Consider the following 13794-nt stretch of genomic DNA (forward strand, 5'->3'; position numbering starts at 1 on the left):
GCGTCGGCGCCACGATCAAAACACATCGTCAACGTCATTGCTACTAACGCATCATCACTCAGGATGGTATGCACCACACTGAATACGTCACACTAATGTCGATGTCGAAGCAGTGCGACGAAGATCAGGCATGATGAGTGGTGAGAGCGTTTCCAGGCGTCGGCACCACGATCAAAACACTCAGATTGTCAACGTCATTGCTACTAACGCATCGTCACTCAGGATGGTATGCACCACACTGAACACGTCACACTAATGTCGATGTCGCAGGGTGCTGAACGCCCCGTTGAACTTTTGTACACTGTTCGCCCTCGAAATAAACAGACGCCATCAGAATTTGGCATGCCAAACTATGCATACCGAGTAATCAAATGAAGGGCACATATCGAGCTTGAAATATTATGTCAGTGCCCCTTTAACGTATGTCGCCACCCTTTAAAAAAAAGAGTCTTCTGCTTATTCAAGACTACTTTAAAATATGTTTTTATTGCGAAAGCAATTATATGGACAGTCTCGGCTGATTTTTGTCGTCGCCGTCGTCATGCTGCGTATATGTATAAGTATGTACATATACATCAATATCCCAAAGAAAAATAAATCAGAAAAATGCTTCCAAAGCGCGGAATCGAACCAGCGACCTCTCACTTCGCAGCGCGGTGCGCTAAGCACTACTCCACAAAGCGCAGTTCCCTCAGGTAGCTACCGGCGAGCGTTATATACACACCCTTTACCATTTGCAGTCCTCCGAGACGGCAGGCGCTTATAAGCGTTTCTTCATTACCAGCGAGGTGGCGCTAGGAGCGTGACGGGCGCACTTAAAGGCGTCGGCCAGCTCTTTCGCTTCTTCTAATATTTGCGCAGGGAGAACCTTGCCCTTCCGCTGTCTGCTCGCGCGGGCGCTCGAACAAGCTACCGCAGTGTTCATGATTCCCAGCAGCTGGAGCTACGTGGTAGCTCTCACCGTGTGTCGCGTACGTGTAGCTAAAAGCGTTTCAGGTGTCGTGCACGTAACGTACGTGTACTTTTCACGTTTGCGTAAGTGAAGTCCCTACGTACGTGAAATTAAAACTGTCTAGTAGCTGCCGGGTAATGATGGACGCGCGGTAGTTGCAGCGCGTCCATCACGCGCCGCTTTTCTTGCTATCGCATTCATTGCTTCGCCCTTGCGGCGAAACTGTGACTGTTATCTTAACTCATTCACGAAGTATCAATATTTTTCTTGTCTTTATACACTCACCTGTGAAATGAACTAGAGTAAATTAACATGAACGGTATACACTCAAACCTTGTTATAACAAAGTTACATTTCGCATGAAAATAAGTTCTTTATATTAGAAAATTCGTTATAAAGGTATATTCCTAGCACTGTATCTATTGCAAGACTATTCTTCATTTACTTCGTCATGACCGATATTTCGTTACATCCGTGTTCATTATATCGAGGTTTGAGTGTACTTTATACTGTGGGCAATCGTTTGAAAACTAATTGTGTGGGATGTAGAGTTTTTATAAATACTCAATTTAGCTTACAGATGCTGCAATCGTTTTAATTCACAGCTAAATGTGCTCATTTCGTTCCTACTAAGGTACTTTTGATTAGCACCATGTGTTTTTTAGTTATGACTATTGGCATAATGCAACTTTTCAGCAAATTTTAATTGTAAAATGTTTTTTAATAGTTTGAATAGTTTTATCTTAAATGTCTTTAATAACCAATCATTACAAGACAAAAATATAACTTTTGGGTTAAAACACAAGCTTTTTCTCAAGGGTGGTGGCATACCTTAAGCGCTTTCTCTCGCTGAAAGCTACATCCACACGCGTCATGATCTTGAGCACTTCCTTTTCTTTTTTTCTTTGAACGCGTGGGCTCAGTTTCAGCAGAATCACGAGCGCCCTAGTGAGCCCACGCGTGTAATTTTAGTGTGTAATTCTAGAATTATAGAGCATGGCGCAGGTAGGTAGCAGCACCCCATAGAAGCCACAGTAACTATGCAGCATACAAATACTCAAATTAGCCATAGCCAATCGCCGTGTCTCTCCGCCTATGACATAGCCGGGCCAGTCTACCATGGAATTTGCCGAGAGAAGAGCGAGAGATTTTCAGTTGTTCTTGAAATATATTTGTAAATTCCTTCCCAAATTCAGGGCTATAATATTTGGCTCGCATGTTCAGAGGAGCCTCGACTACCGATCGGCAGCACTTTTTCATCATGTTCGAAAAGTGTTGCAGGGCCCATTAAAAGCCAGCAGTGCACCATTTTTTATAGGTACAGTGCTCACGGATTGAAACGCGACAATTTAAGGCTAAGCAATGAACATACTTTCATTTCCTCTGTCTTCAGTTCATGTCACATCAGCATAATTTAGGCTAACACTTGCATCAGAGCCAACATTACCTTTAAAAGGGTGCTGACATAAATTTTCGAAGTTGAGCATTACTGCGTAGTGCGCCTAGGCTAAGGAAAACAAGGATTCCAATTCTGTCCCCTACTCGCTATACTTTCGTAGTGTGATCAGGGGATCGGAAATAAGGAAGGCACATTGATGCATGCATAAACCTATACCAACAGAAAAACTTTTTGTATTGCATCTGAAGGCAGACCTTTGAAAGCGATAAGATTTAATGCCGCTCTAAATGTGCCTGACATGCTTCAGTGATGACAAACTTGCCAGCGGCAGTAAAGGTATCTCTGCTACGACAACAACTGAAATAAAATGCGAGTGCTATTGCACATAACAAGGGACTCGAAGATTCCTATCGTTCAAGTATCGCTTGCCAGCGGAAAATATATGAGTGATGACTGCATGCAATGCAACAAGAAGGCAGATTGATAAGCTTTGTCATTTCCTCTGGTTGGTAAAAGTCGCTGTTATGGCAGACTAGAACTTTACACTTCAATCTGCTCTCGAGTGCATTAACAATTGCCAACAGTTATGCCACAACCTCTTAGCATCCATTGCCCAAATGGGGCAATGTTGAACATTAAGCGACCATATACATCGGCATTAATCTTGAGCAGGAACACAAGACCAGATATGCGCTAACTTCAAACTAAAGTTTATTCTCAGAAATCCACACTTGTCTATCAATCAACTCATTCTGGAAACCTTATCCCACCCCCAAAACCATGTAAAGCGCATCAACATGCAAGAACACCTTATCCTGCCCCCAAACCAAAGATCCTGGTAAAGATCTCAGGATGACGAGGTAGTCATCGACATACTGGAACACTTCTAACACTTTCGATAACAGGTTGGCCAGCAAGATCCCTGTCGTACCATGCCAGCAACAAGTCACTCAACACAGGAGCTAGGCACGACGCTGTGCACACACAATTTTTTTGGACAACAAAGGTTGCTTTCAAATTTACAACATTTTTCTGTGTGCATCTTGGCAGTGAAAAAGGCATTCAGACACAGTGCCTTTCTATCCTTGATTGAAGCTGCTAGTTTTGTCAGGTTGGCCTCCTCACATTTCTTCACTGCTTCCCTTCTCACTTTTTTTGGGCCCACTGTTACTTCTCTGAAATTTGCGCCGAACCTCGTGTCAGCCTTCAGTGCATAGTCTTCACTATTTAAGATGTCAATGTCCCCTTTCTCGTCGGACAGTACTAGCTTCATGCCAGCGCTTTTTAGTAAGGACGCCATTTTCAAAACAAGACATGTACCTGAGTTACAACATTCTCGAAGAGACTCGATGCCGTCCAGAATGTACCTTCCAGACTCTTGCAACGTGCCTGCTTTTCTAGCTGTGTTTTGCACTAAGGTCAGCATTTATACCTTGCCCAGCTTGGGTTGGTGACAGTACTTCTGACAAAGTGCCAAAGTGTTCATGGCTTCATCTGGTACAGGAACTTCCCCAATTCAATAGGCGTCTTGGCTTGCCAGGGTAGTTGGCCGCCTCTTGGGGAGTGAAAGCAGAATGTTTCACCAGGTGAATTCCGTAACTTCATTTGCCGTCCGAACTTCCGGAACTTATTCTGATATCTGCCAGAAGGGCATGCTTCCATGCAGGCAACAAGAAGACGGACTTGTCTGCATGCTTCAGCGCACAGAATACGGCAAAGCCGTAACCCATGTCCATGAGATGGTGGGAAAGATCCTACAAGCATGGCTAAGTTTAGAGGCAGGAAGGTTTCTTTTATAGTAGTAAAAACGACAGGCGAGCACGGCACGAATCGTTCGCGAGAAGCGCCACACATAGACTAATGCTCAAGTGCTGGAGTTGCGCCCTTTCCTTTTTTGTTTTTTTGTTGCTCTCTGCCTATATATATATGCTATTCCTAATAAAGATACCAGTTGACAGTCAGCACCTTATCCTGTGTCTTCTTGCATAATCCCATCGTTCATGCTGTTTCGCCAAAAGTACCAAGCCAGGCTGCCATAATCGCCAACCGACACGTGGCAGACATTTGTGGAGGCCACAGGCGACTAATTTCGATTTCTGCGACCTCCACTGGAGGTTATTCAGACTTGGAAAAAGTCCATTGGTGAAATGGCACCATTTGGCCACCTGCTTATTCTACCTGTAGTCGGATGCAACTTAAGAAGGCAGGAAGAAGGCAGGAGATGCACCACCCAGATAAGTGAAGTGTGACTGCCTCTGCAACTAAAGAAACTGTTCCACTCGTGCTCTCAGCCATGTTCTCCGACGGTGGAATCACCGGCCATTCGGCTTATGATGTCAGTCTAGAGTTCATACCTATTGGTCCAGACTCATATTCATCCACCTTTGAGAATATGCCACAAGCTTCTAAAGTTATATGCAACTACAGTAGACTCTCAGTATATGGAAATCTCTTAAAATGCAATTGCCGCTTGAATGGAACAAATGCCTCTAATATGATTGGTTTCGTACCTGAATACTGCAACACAGTTCATCTCTCAGTAAATGGAACTCCTGTTAAATGGAACATACTTTATTGGTCCCTTCAGGTTCTGTTTAACGAGAGTCTACTGTATATATGGGTATACTAACAGTAATGCAATCAAAGCACTTACTGAGCATGTTGCGTCCTCTTGAAAGCTGTTCTGTGGCCTCTGTAATAATTTCCGCTGTCTCAACGCCATCAATAACTTGCTGGTTGCTTTCTGGCAATAAAACAAGGAAGGATGATGACACATTGCGTTGCCTATTATCAAAGCTGGAAAAAATTTGCACAGCTTGCACTAAGTCGCGCAGGGCTAGGTCACACCAGAGTTGGTGGGCACTTAGCTGCAGGTCCTGGCTTGGCTAGGCTTTTACCCTCTCACCTGTCTCTTTCCCACCCCTTACTACATTATACATGGCTATGCTTGCTGTCTGTACAGAGGTAACCAATAATTGAGGGAGACTTAAACAAACTGTCAGAATTCAACCAGTGATAAACACCGGGGCCGCATGTTGCAGCTTCTCTTGTTAACCATCTGTACAGAGTGCTTGGGCGGTGATTGAGCGCGTGCCGGTTCATGATGATGATAATTTTCCATCTACAACACACAGCAAACCTCGACCATAACAGCCCCGCTGTAAAAAATGCACACTGGAGAAAGCAACATTTACAATAATGTACACATTGCTAGAGCTATGATGTGAATGTATAAGGATGATAAGAAAATGTTTAGGAAAAAAAAAGATGCACACCTGGTGAGTGCTCTGTGTCAAGCTCGATGTCTCCTGCAGAAACATCAAGACCAAGCAGTTCTTGAAGGGCCTCCAGGGAGTCACAAGCTGCATCCCCATGGAAGATGTAGTCGCACAGGGTCAAGCCACGGTCACCCAAAGGTGCAAACACTCTCTTTGGGAGCTCATGAACCAGTGAAGGGTCTGCAAAAAAAAAAATGCATGCTGCTGTTTACAAAACATTCCAGACAAGTATTATTTTTGTTGTCTTTTTATTGTTTTGTTTGTTGGTTGTTCTTTGCATCGCTGAGCATGAAAATTTTTCTCACCTCTTCCTATTTTCGTCGACTACTACTCAGTATTTCCATCATCTGGCGTAATAACAAGCTTAGCTGGAAGTTGGCGCTCGTCTTTGACACTTTGTCTGTCACCCTCAGCTTCGCACTATAAGTGGTAGAAACATTTAGTATTGCCAGTGTGTGAATGTGGGGGCCGAGCCCCCTACATGGCACGTGGGTGCTCCCTCACTGTGAGGAGGCACCCTTACAAGTGAAGGAAAGCCCCTTAAGTGCAATCCTCTTCATTGCGCAGGAGATGATCCAGCGCTGATTGAAAGCAGAAGTGCTGGTCATGATGTACTCCCAGTAAGACACCGCCACAGCTGGTGATGGGGGATCAGGGAAGGTGGGGCATGTGAGGAGGATGTGTAAGAAATCTCCTGTTTTGCCACAAAGTTTGCATGAACAGGCGAATTGATCTGGGTAACGGCGTTTAGTAAAATGGGGTATGGAGCAGTTTGAGTTTGTAGGCGTCGCCAATGTGCGGCTTGTGCTATGGTTAGGGATGGGGCTGGGGTGGGGTGTATAGGCAACGGGCGCGGGGCGAGTTTGGACTGGTGGCGCCTCTTTCGGTGGAGGCGCGGAACTAATGGCATGTGAGTGCCAGAAAGGAGCAGGCGCTTGCTGCGGGGATGGGGTGCTAGATGTTGGCTGCGCTTCATTGTGCTCTCATCGCTTGTGTCCTGCGCTGCCGAAATGCCTCGGGGAACCAAACCCGAGCAGACAGGCTGCGCTGTAGGCTGCACAAACAGCTATGCAAACATGGATAAAGCTGGGGAGTAGATCCAGCTCCATCGGTTCCAGTCTGCAATCGCCATCGCCGACGGCCTTGTTTGTGCACCGGCCGCCAACGACGGCCCTCGTTGCGTCAAGCTACATGAAATACATAGACTGAAGATAGCTGTTGAAATATTAGAATCGGCGATGCATCGAAAAGAAAAGGAAAGCAAAACTGGAACAGGAGTTTGCAAGATGTACACCGGAGGAACAACATGTGCGATCTACCAAGCATTGCATAAAGAAAGCCGAAAATCGAATAAGAGACGTAGGGTATCCTTTTCAAATGTTGGGAGACAATGTCAACGTGTAGACAGAATAACAAGGTATTAAATATTCGGCAGATACCACGCCTTGTGGGAATCGGTTTCATGCGAAGCAGTCAGCGAGTAGTTCTATGCTGCTTTTTTTTTTTTTTTTTGGGTGTTGAGCCAGGCGTTACGAGTTGGATCTACGTGTTTTTGTAAGTGCAGCAGTTGTGTACACATCGTGGTCTTACCAGGCACGTCAACTACACTGGCGTTCAAAGGGTAACTTATGGTCTGACGTAACGTCAGCACCCACTTCACAGCACATACGTCAGTATTTTCGCGGTGAAGTGCACTTTACGGTGCGATTATGTGAACATCATACGTAACTTTCATTTGCGTATTCCTCCGGGGTCGAGAGACGCTTGAATATAGCTTGCTGAATCATATAGGAATACAAATGTAACGTTTATTACACTGCTATAAAAGCAGAGCAAACACTGGCACCACAGACGTTAACCTGACATGACACCTGTATCATAGGAGTACATATGCAGTGTTTATTGCTTTGTTATAAAATTAATCATCAGCCATAAAATTAGATAGCCAGCACCACAACTGACGTTGCACCGACATTACGCCTGCATAGGGTGCTTTTCCAAAGAAGGTTCTAGACCTGGCGTGGCTCTGTGGTAGAATACCTGACTGCCACGTAGAACGATTGGGTTCGATTCCTGCTGGGATCCTAATTTTTATTCTCTGCATTCGTCGGGTCAACGCTGACGTCGGTTTTTCTTAACGCTCTCGCATTTTAATTACCAATGTCTGCTCTCGCCGTTCCTGGGTAGATATAAACTGTCAATCACATGTGGTGCATACCTGTACACCGATGCCCGTGGTAAACTGGTATGTGCTACACGTGTCTGAAGGAAAGGGTTTGACGACGTATGCGACAGGATTATCACTTTGTTCATGTCATGAGCAGACAGTCATATTCGTCAAATACGCTTACCCTCCCATGCCAGGTTCGCTAAGAAATGCTTCGCATTTAAAAAATAGAAATGGTGCTACTTACATCTAGCTCCACATCGTAGCTTATCGCGTTAAGCTTCGTCTGTGGGGCGCACTTGCAACGCTATTTACGCTCATTGTCGCCTTTATATTCCGTGATGTCGTGCACGTGACCTGCTTCGTGCAAGCGGCGACCCTTCTCTAGAGCAGATGCACGAAAACGCGTACGCCAGCTGGTCAAGTCTTTGAAACTGCAGCGCAAAAAAACTGGCAGCGCCATGGGTGCACTTGCGCTGTCAGCCTTCGCGCCAGGGGCCCTCCAGACAATAATGAGGAACAGCGAGTTCGGCAGTTAAAATGCAAAAACGCTTATTTTACATCGTGTCGCCAATCGGGCCTGCCTCATTTGCAGTCCCGAAAGGAAGGAGGCATCGTGCCCCTTCTGGTCCGTCTCCGATCGAAAACAAACGCCTACAAGCACAGCACCACGCAAAGAAGCTGACTCGTTTGATGTTCCGACAGCGCTCATCGGTGTGGACATGAGAGGGTCACCGTGTCATTCTTTCTAGATGACCTGGTGACCATTAAACGCGTCCACGACCGCAAATGACTGCGCGGGAGTGTGCCTGAAGCCCGACGACGGGCCCTGTTGTCTGAACACATGTCCGAGAGTCGAACGCCTCGTGCATTGTTCAAAAGAACACTGTTGCTGCCGCTTCTCTTTGCCTCTCGGCAACAAACGCAAGAGCATACAGCTTCGAATTGCTCAAAAAGAAACGCCGCGCTTCTTTTCAAATACAGTGCAGACCACTTATAACGTAACCGCATATAGTGCAGGACCGGTTATAATGCGGTCTTTTTCGACTCCCGTTCACCCTCCCATAGAACCGCATGTATACGCATACCGCTTATTGTGCAGGCCCCCAAGATGAAATACCGTTTATAATGCGGTTGCGGGAAAATATTTCTGACAAACGCGGTAGCGAGTGCGGTTCTCAAAGGAGGTACGCCGCGGGGGAGGGAGCGACGAGGTCGTTACGAAGGGCGAGGGCACGCACAGTGAACGAACGAGGGGCGGAGGGAGGAAAAAGACCGCGGCAGCGCTGTGCGGGCTCGCCGAGTGGGGAAGGATGGTGGTTGCCTAGGCGACGGAGTAGCCTTTGCACCGGCGGCGGCAAGGCTCCTCGGCCGCTTGCCGGCAGCGCGTTACGCGTGGAACGTACGATCGCGTCCTCATCAAGTGCGCTTTAAAGTAAGTTTCCTGTCGGGAAAAGCGTCGTCGTTATCACACTTGCTACAGATATCGCGTTTGCGACCTCGTCCGCAAATTGAAAAGTTTTGCGGCTTCATGACGCGAGCTTTCGCCTTTTCTGCCAGTGCGCGGACTTAAACGAGCTTGGCGGGCTTTTGTCGCCGTTGATCTCCTGGCCGCGAACACAAACTTCGTATCACGCGCGCTGTTCTTAAGTTAGTGCTTGAGTGCGATCTTTTCGACGTCCGATCTTCATGTTGTCTTGGACAAACTTCCCACGACAACATGCTGAACGGCACGCTAGGCCTAATCAGCGTTGGTTGCTTTTCGGTAGCGGTCGCGGGCGATAAAAGTTGCGGTTTGGTGCGGAATCAACGAAACTTTTTGCGATGGCTGCACTTGAAGGGAAGAGAATCATATAGTTAATGAAAACGAGGGCATGGTTGGCACATGCAACTCTCGAATTGTGGTTCCGGATTCGATTGCAATGTCTTGGACATCGCGTGCGCGCCCGTGAAATCGAACGATCGGTACCGCTCAGCACGTGAAATTTCGGTTGCGATTCGACATGGTTTTGTGTAATGCGCATACCTCGAGGTGGCCTGAAACGTAGTCGGCGAATTTCCGCGATGGCACTTTGTTTTGTTTGCTTTTTTCCCCCGTGTTCATTTCGTTGGCAATGCAGGTCTTTAATTTTTGAACATTCGGACATTTAGGCGGTTGTAAGCGCCCCAAATCGCATATGTCGATTATCGGACACGCGAGGCTACATGCTCAACACGTTTTGCGCAAGTGCAGCCTTTGAAGAAGGTTGTTTTGGTTATAGTGCGGTACCGCTTATAGTGCGGATATTCGCGACTCCGGCGACTTACGTTATAAGCGGTCTATACTACGTGCCGAAAGTAGCAGAGCCTGCTCCGCGTCGTCTGCTTCACATGCCAGTGCTGTCCCTGCCGCCGATTGGGGCGCTTTTCGGGAGAGGCGTAGCTGGCGCCTTACGACGGCCGCCCGGTGCCTATACTCTTCGTTAGTCCCGATAGTACGAGAGATCAATACCACGAAAGGTGAGCTCCTCGGCCTGTGGAGGGGCTCCATTTCTCCTGCCCGGAATGTCAGACCTCGGGCTAGGGAATGAGCCTCCTTGTTGCCAGGGAGGCCGGCTTGTGCTGGCGTCCAGACGAGTGTTATGGAACGCCGAGGCTGCCAGAAGCGTAGTAAGCGAGCAGCGGTGCGAGATATGAAGCCATTGGCATAGTTCAGAATAACAGATTTTGAGTTGCTTATGATTGTGGTGGCAGATTTCGAGATAAGTGCAAGCGCGATGACTGTCTCTTCTGCCTCTGTGGAGGAATCGGTGATGATTGAGCACGACATTAGAAGCTTTGCCTGACTGTCAGCTACCGCCATATGGGCTCCTGACGCGTCTTCCGCTGCGTCCACGTAGACCACGTCATGGCCTTCACTATACTGTTCCTCGAGGGCCTGAGCCCTTGCCTTTCTGCGTTTCTCGTCTCGCACAGGGTGCATGTTTTTCGAGATGGGGGGTACGCTTAGGTGAGAGCGGAGGTCAGAAGAAAGAGGGACCCCCTCGGGTGAGTGTATGATTGGGGTGAAGTTTAATTGGGACAATAGAGTGCACCCATCTACTGAATTAAACAGATGAGACGTTTATGCCGTAAAGGTGACTTCCGCGAGTTCCTCAAATGTGTTATGTACACAAGCTTGAGGAGTCGGGCATTGGATGCGCTGGGGAGAAGTCGTAGAGCTGTTTTGTGCAACTCCATATTAGCACGTTAACCTGGTCTCTCTCCTTCTGTCAGAGGGGTAGGTAAGGGATGTGGTGCAGCTTATGATGTAAGCCTGGGGAAGGTGAAACTTGTTTCGCTTGCGTAGGCCAGCCCGACGGTTCGCTATGCGGTGAATCAGTCAAGTGGTCTGTTGAGCATGTGTTTGGAAAGTCCTTATGACTTCTCCGTGTGCGCCATGTGAGTAGAGAACTAGCCCTAGCACACGAATTTTAGAGACTAGTGGGATGGGATGGGCACCTAGCGTGAGAGAGATGGGGGGAATGACTGAATTACGTTGCTTAGGGCGGTAGAGAAAGAGCTCTGATTTGGAAGGGGAGCAGGTAAGGCCACGCTCCCATACATATGTGTCAATGGTAATCAGAGCCAATTGTAGGTTAATCTTCTATTTCGGCGTCACTGCTGCGGTTTGCCCAGGCAGTGATGTTGTCGGCACAGAAGCTGAAATGGATGTCAGGGATCTGAGCCAGCTGTTGGGGCAGATGAAGTGCAATGTTAAAAAAGAAGAGGGGAAAGAAATGCTCCCTAGGGTGTACCTTGTGCGCCAAGCGTGATGCCTGGGAGGCTGTGATCGCCAAAGGTAAATGTGGCTGCACGGTGGCTGAGGAAGTCGTGGACGTAGTTGTACGTCTTTGCACCGACTCCCAGGGTTGCAAAGTTCTGTAGGATAGCTGAGTGCATAACGTTGTCGAATGCCTTAGTGAGGTCTACACCTAAGATAGCTCTGGTGTCACAGGTTTGAGAGTCGAGGATATGATGCTTTAGTTGTAGGAAAACGTTCTGTGTGGAAAGCCCAGGACGAAATCCAAACATGCAAGTGGGCATGAGATTCTTGCCTTCTAAGTACTGGCAAAGCCTGGTTTGGAAGATGAGGTGAGGGATATGGGCCTGAGGTCAGAGGCAAGCAGAGGTTTCCCAGGTTTGGGTATAAAGATGACCTTGACCTCTTTCCACTGTGATGGGAGGGTGCCCCTTTGCCAGCATTCATTGAAGTAATCAGTAAGGACGGCAATGGATTGGGCGTCGAGATTACGAAGTGCTTTGTTGTGCACCCCATCCGGACCGGGGGCTGAACAAGTGTTTCGTTTCTGTAGTTCGGCTTGAACTTCTGCTACTGTAATGGGTTGGTCGAGGAGGTCATTAGGGGGCCCTGTATAGTCGGGGTGTGTTACTGCAGCACATGTTGGGAAGTATTTATTTTGAAGTCCCTGGAGGAGTTCTGGTGGAGGTATGTAGGAGTTTGGTGAGGCTGTGCCTTTGGGTAGTCTTAGACTGAGTTGGGTCAATTAAGTGCCTAAACAAGTTCCAAGTCTGAGGCAAACCCATATTGCCATCTAATTCGTTGCAAAGTGATTCCCAGTTTTGTTTTGATCTCATTGCTGTGGCGGGCGAGGCGACGTCTAAGAGTACGGTTCTAACGCTGCTTTTGCCAGCGTCGTTCTAAGCTTGCTTTAGCGTCCCGTAAATCTAGGAGGCAGGAGTCAATACATAAGTTTGCACCATTACACACATTATCTTCCCTTTAGCATAGTGCACGTACTCTCAAAGCAGCTCTTTAGTCAATTGCACTGGTGCTCCAGCAAGATGGACCAGAATAGGGAAGTAGCATCAGCGGTAAAATCTCACAAGCATAATTTAATTAATATTTAATTTAATGATGCTTGACAAGCTGAAAAATCAGATTCCCATTAAAATCATTATTATGCTGATACATAAAACAGCATGTAAAGTGCATAAGCTATTCGATATGCATAATTAAATACAATAAAAAAGTAAACACTAGGTGTAGCAATACACTAAGCAAAAACGAAGACAACTAGGATTATTACATGCAAGTTGATAATAAGAATGTTAATTGACGAGCTCTTCTTAAATAGTATTTTCTATGTAGCTTTAGAAATGGCAAGGTATCAACACCTCGACAAAGAGTTTGCTTGCGAAGACAACAGATGCCTTATTATCACAGCGTTCTTATTTGAAAACTCTGTACTGTCTATAAAAGAAAACACTCTGCATATGTTCAAGCAAGTGATAAGCCAACAAAATGACAAAATTTATTCACTGTTTTAAACATTTATTGTTTGACAAAGTAACTGCTTAGTTTACTCGGCTTCTTGTATGTCAAAAAACTAATTGCAGCTTCTAGATTGTTGAAAGCAGACAACTGTTTACCACCAAGAGCTTTGCTGTTTCAGTGGCATGATGTACTCGACCACAGTTGATTTGATTAGAATTGGCGATACTGGCTCCCTGATTTCCTCACTTTCATATGCAAGCCAAATATTATTGCATGCAGTGCAATAATATTGTGGCTTGCGCGTTCACAGATGCCTTGACTACTGATGGGCAGCATTTTCTGGCTATGTTATAAAAGTGTTGCAGGGCCCCTTTAAAAGGAAACAACAGTTGGAAGCTTACCATGCTGTTCATCTTCAATAAGTAGCATGTCTTCACACTGTATCTCGCATCTTGATGTGATACTCCGATAGACATCTTGCTTGATGGCCTGCAGGTTTTAGTATAACGTTAGGCTACTTAAAACAGTGAGCTTTGCTAAAAGGCAGTTGCATAAGTAAGGACTTAATATATTTCACACCAGTTACTACATGGCTGAAAAATGGTTAGCTATACAGTTTTAATCAAGAAACAGGAAAGACATAGTGTGCTTCACTTCCATCTTTCACCTAGTTTTACCAGCAGTTAGGCATGCTGTAGCCATTCACTAGCAAGTAACCGCAATACAAGTCACAAATGCAGA

At 46.5% G+C, this 13794-nt stretch overlaps 1 protein-coding gene across 1 annotated transcript in view; it reads right to left on the minus strand.

Annotated features, from left to right (window-relative positions):
• LOC119402497 (protein odr-4 homolog) overlaps positions 1–13794 on the minus strand; it is a 62317-nt gene that overhangs the window by 10598 nt on the left and 37925 nt on the right. The window contains exons 8-10 of the mRNA XM_037669649.2: positions 13455–13542; positions 5627–5809; positions 5005–5094 (exon numbers count right to left, since the gene is read on the minus strand). Of these exons, the coding sequence (XP_037525577.1) occupies positions 5005–5094; positions 5627–5809; positions 13455–13542 (361 nt within the window). The remainder of the gene's footprint in view (positions 1–5004; positions 5095–5626; positions 5810–13454; positions 13543–13794) is intronic.

Source organism: Rhipicephalus sanguineus, chromosome 1, assembly GCF_013339695.2.
Source record: "Rhipicephalus sanguineus isolate Rsan-2018 chromosome 1, BIME_Rsan_1.4, whole genome shotgun sequence".
Taxonomy (NCBI): domain Eukaryota; kingdom Metazoa; phylum Arthropoda; class Arachnida; order Ixodida; family Ixodidae; genus Rhipicephalus; species Rhipicephalus sanguineus.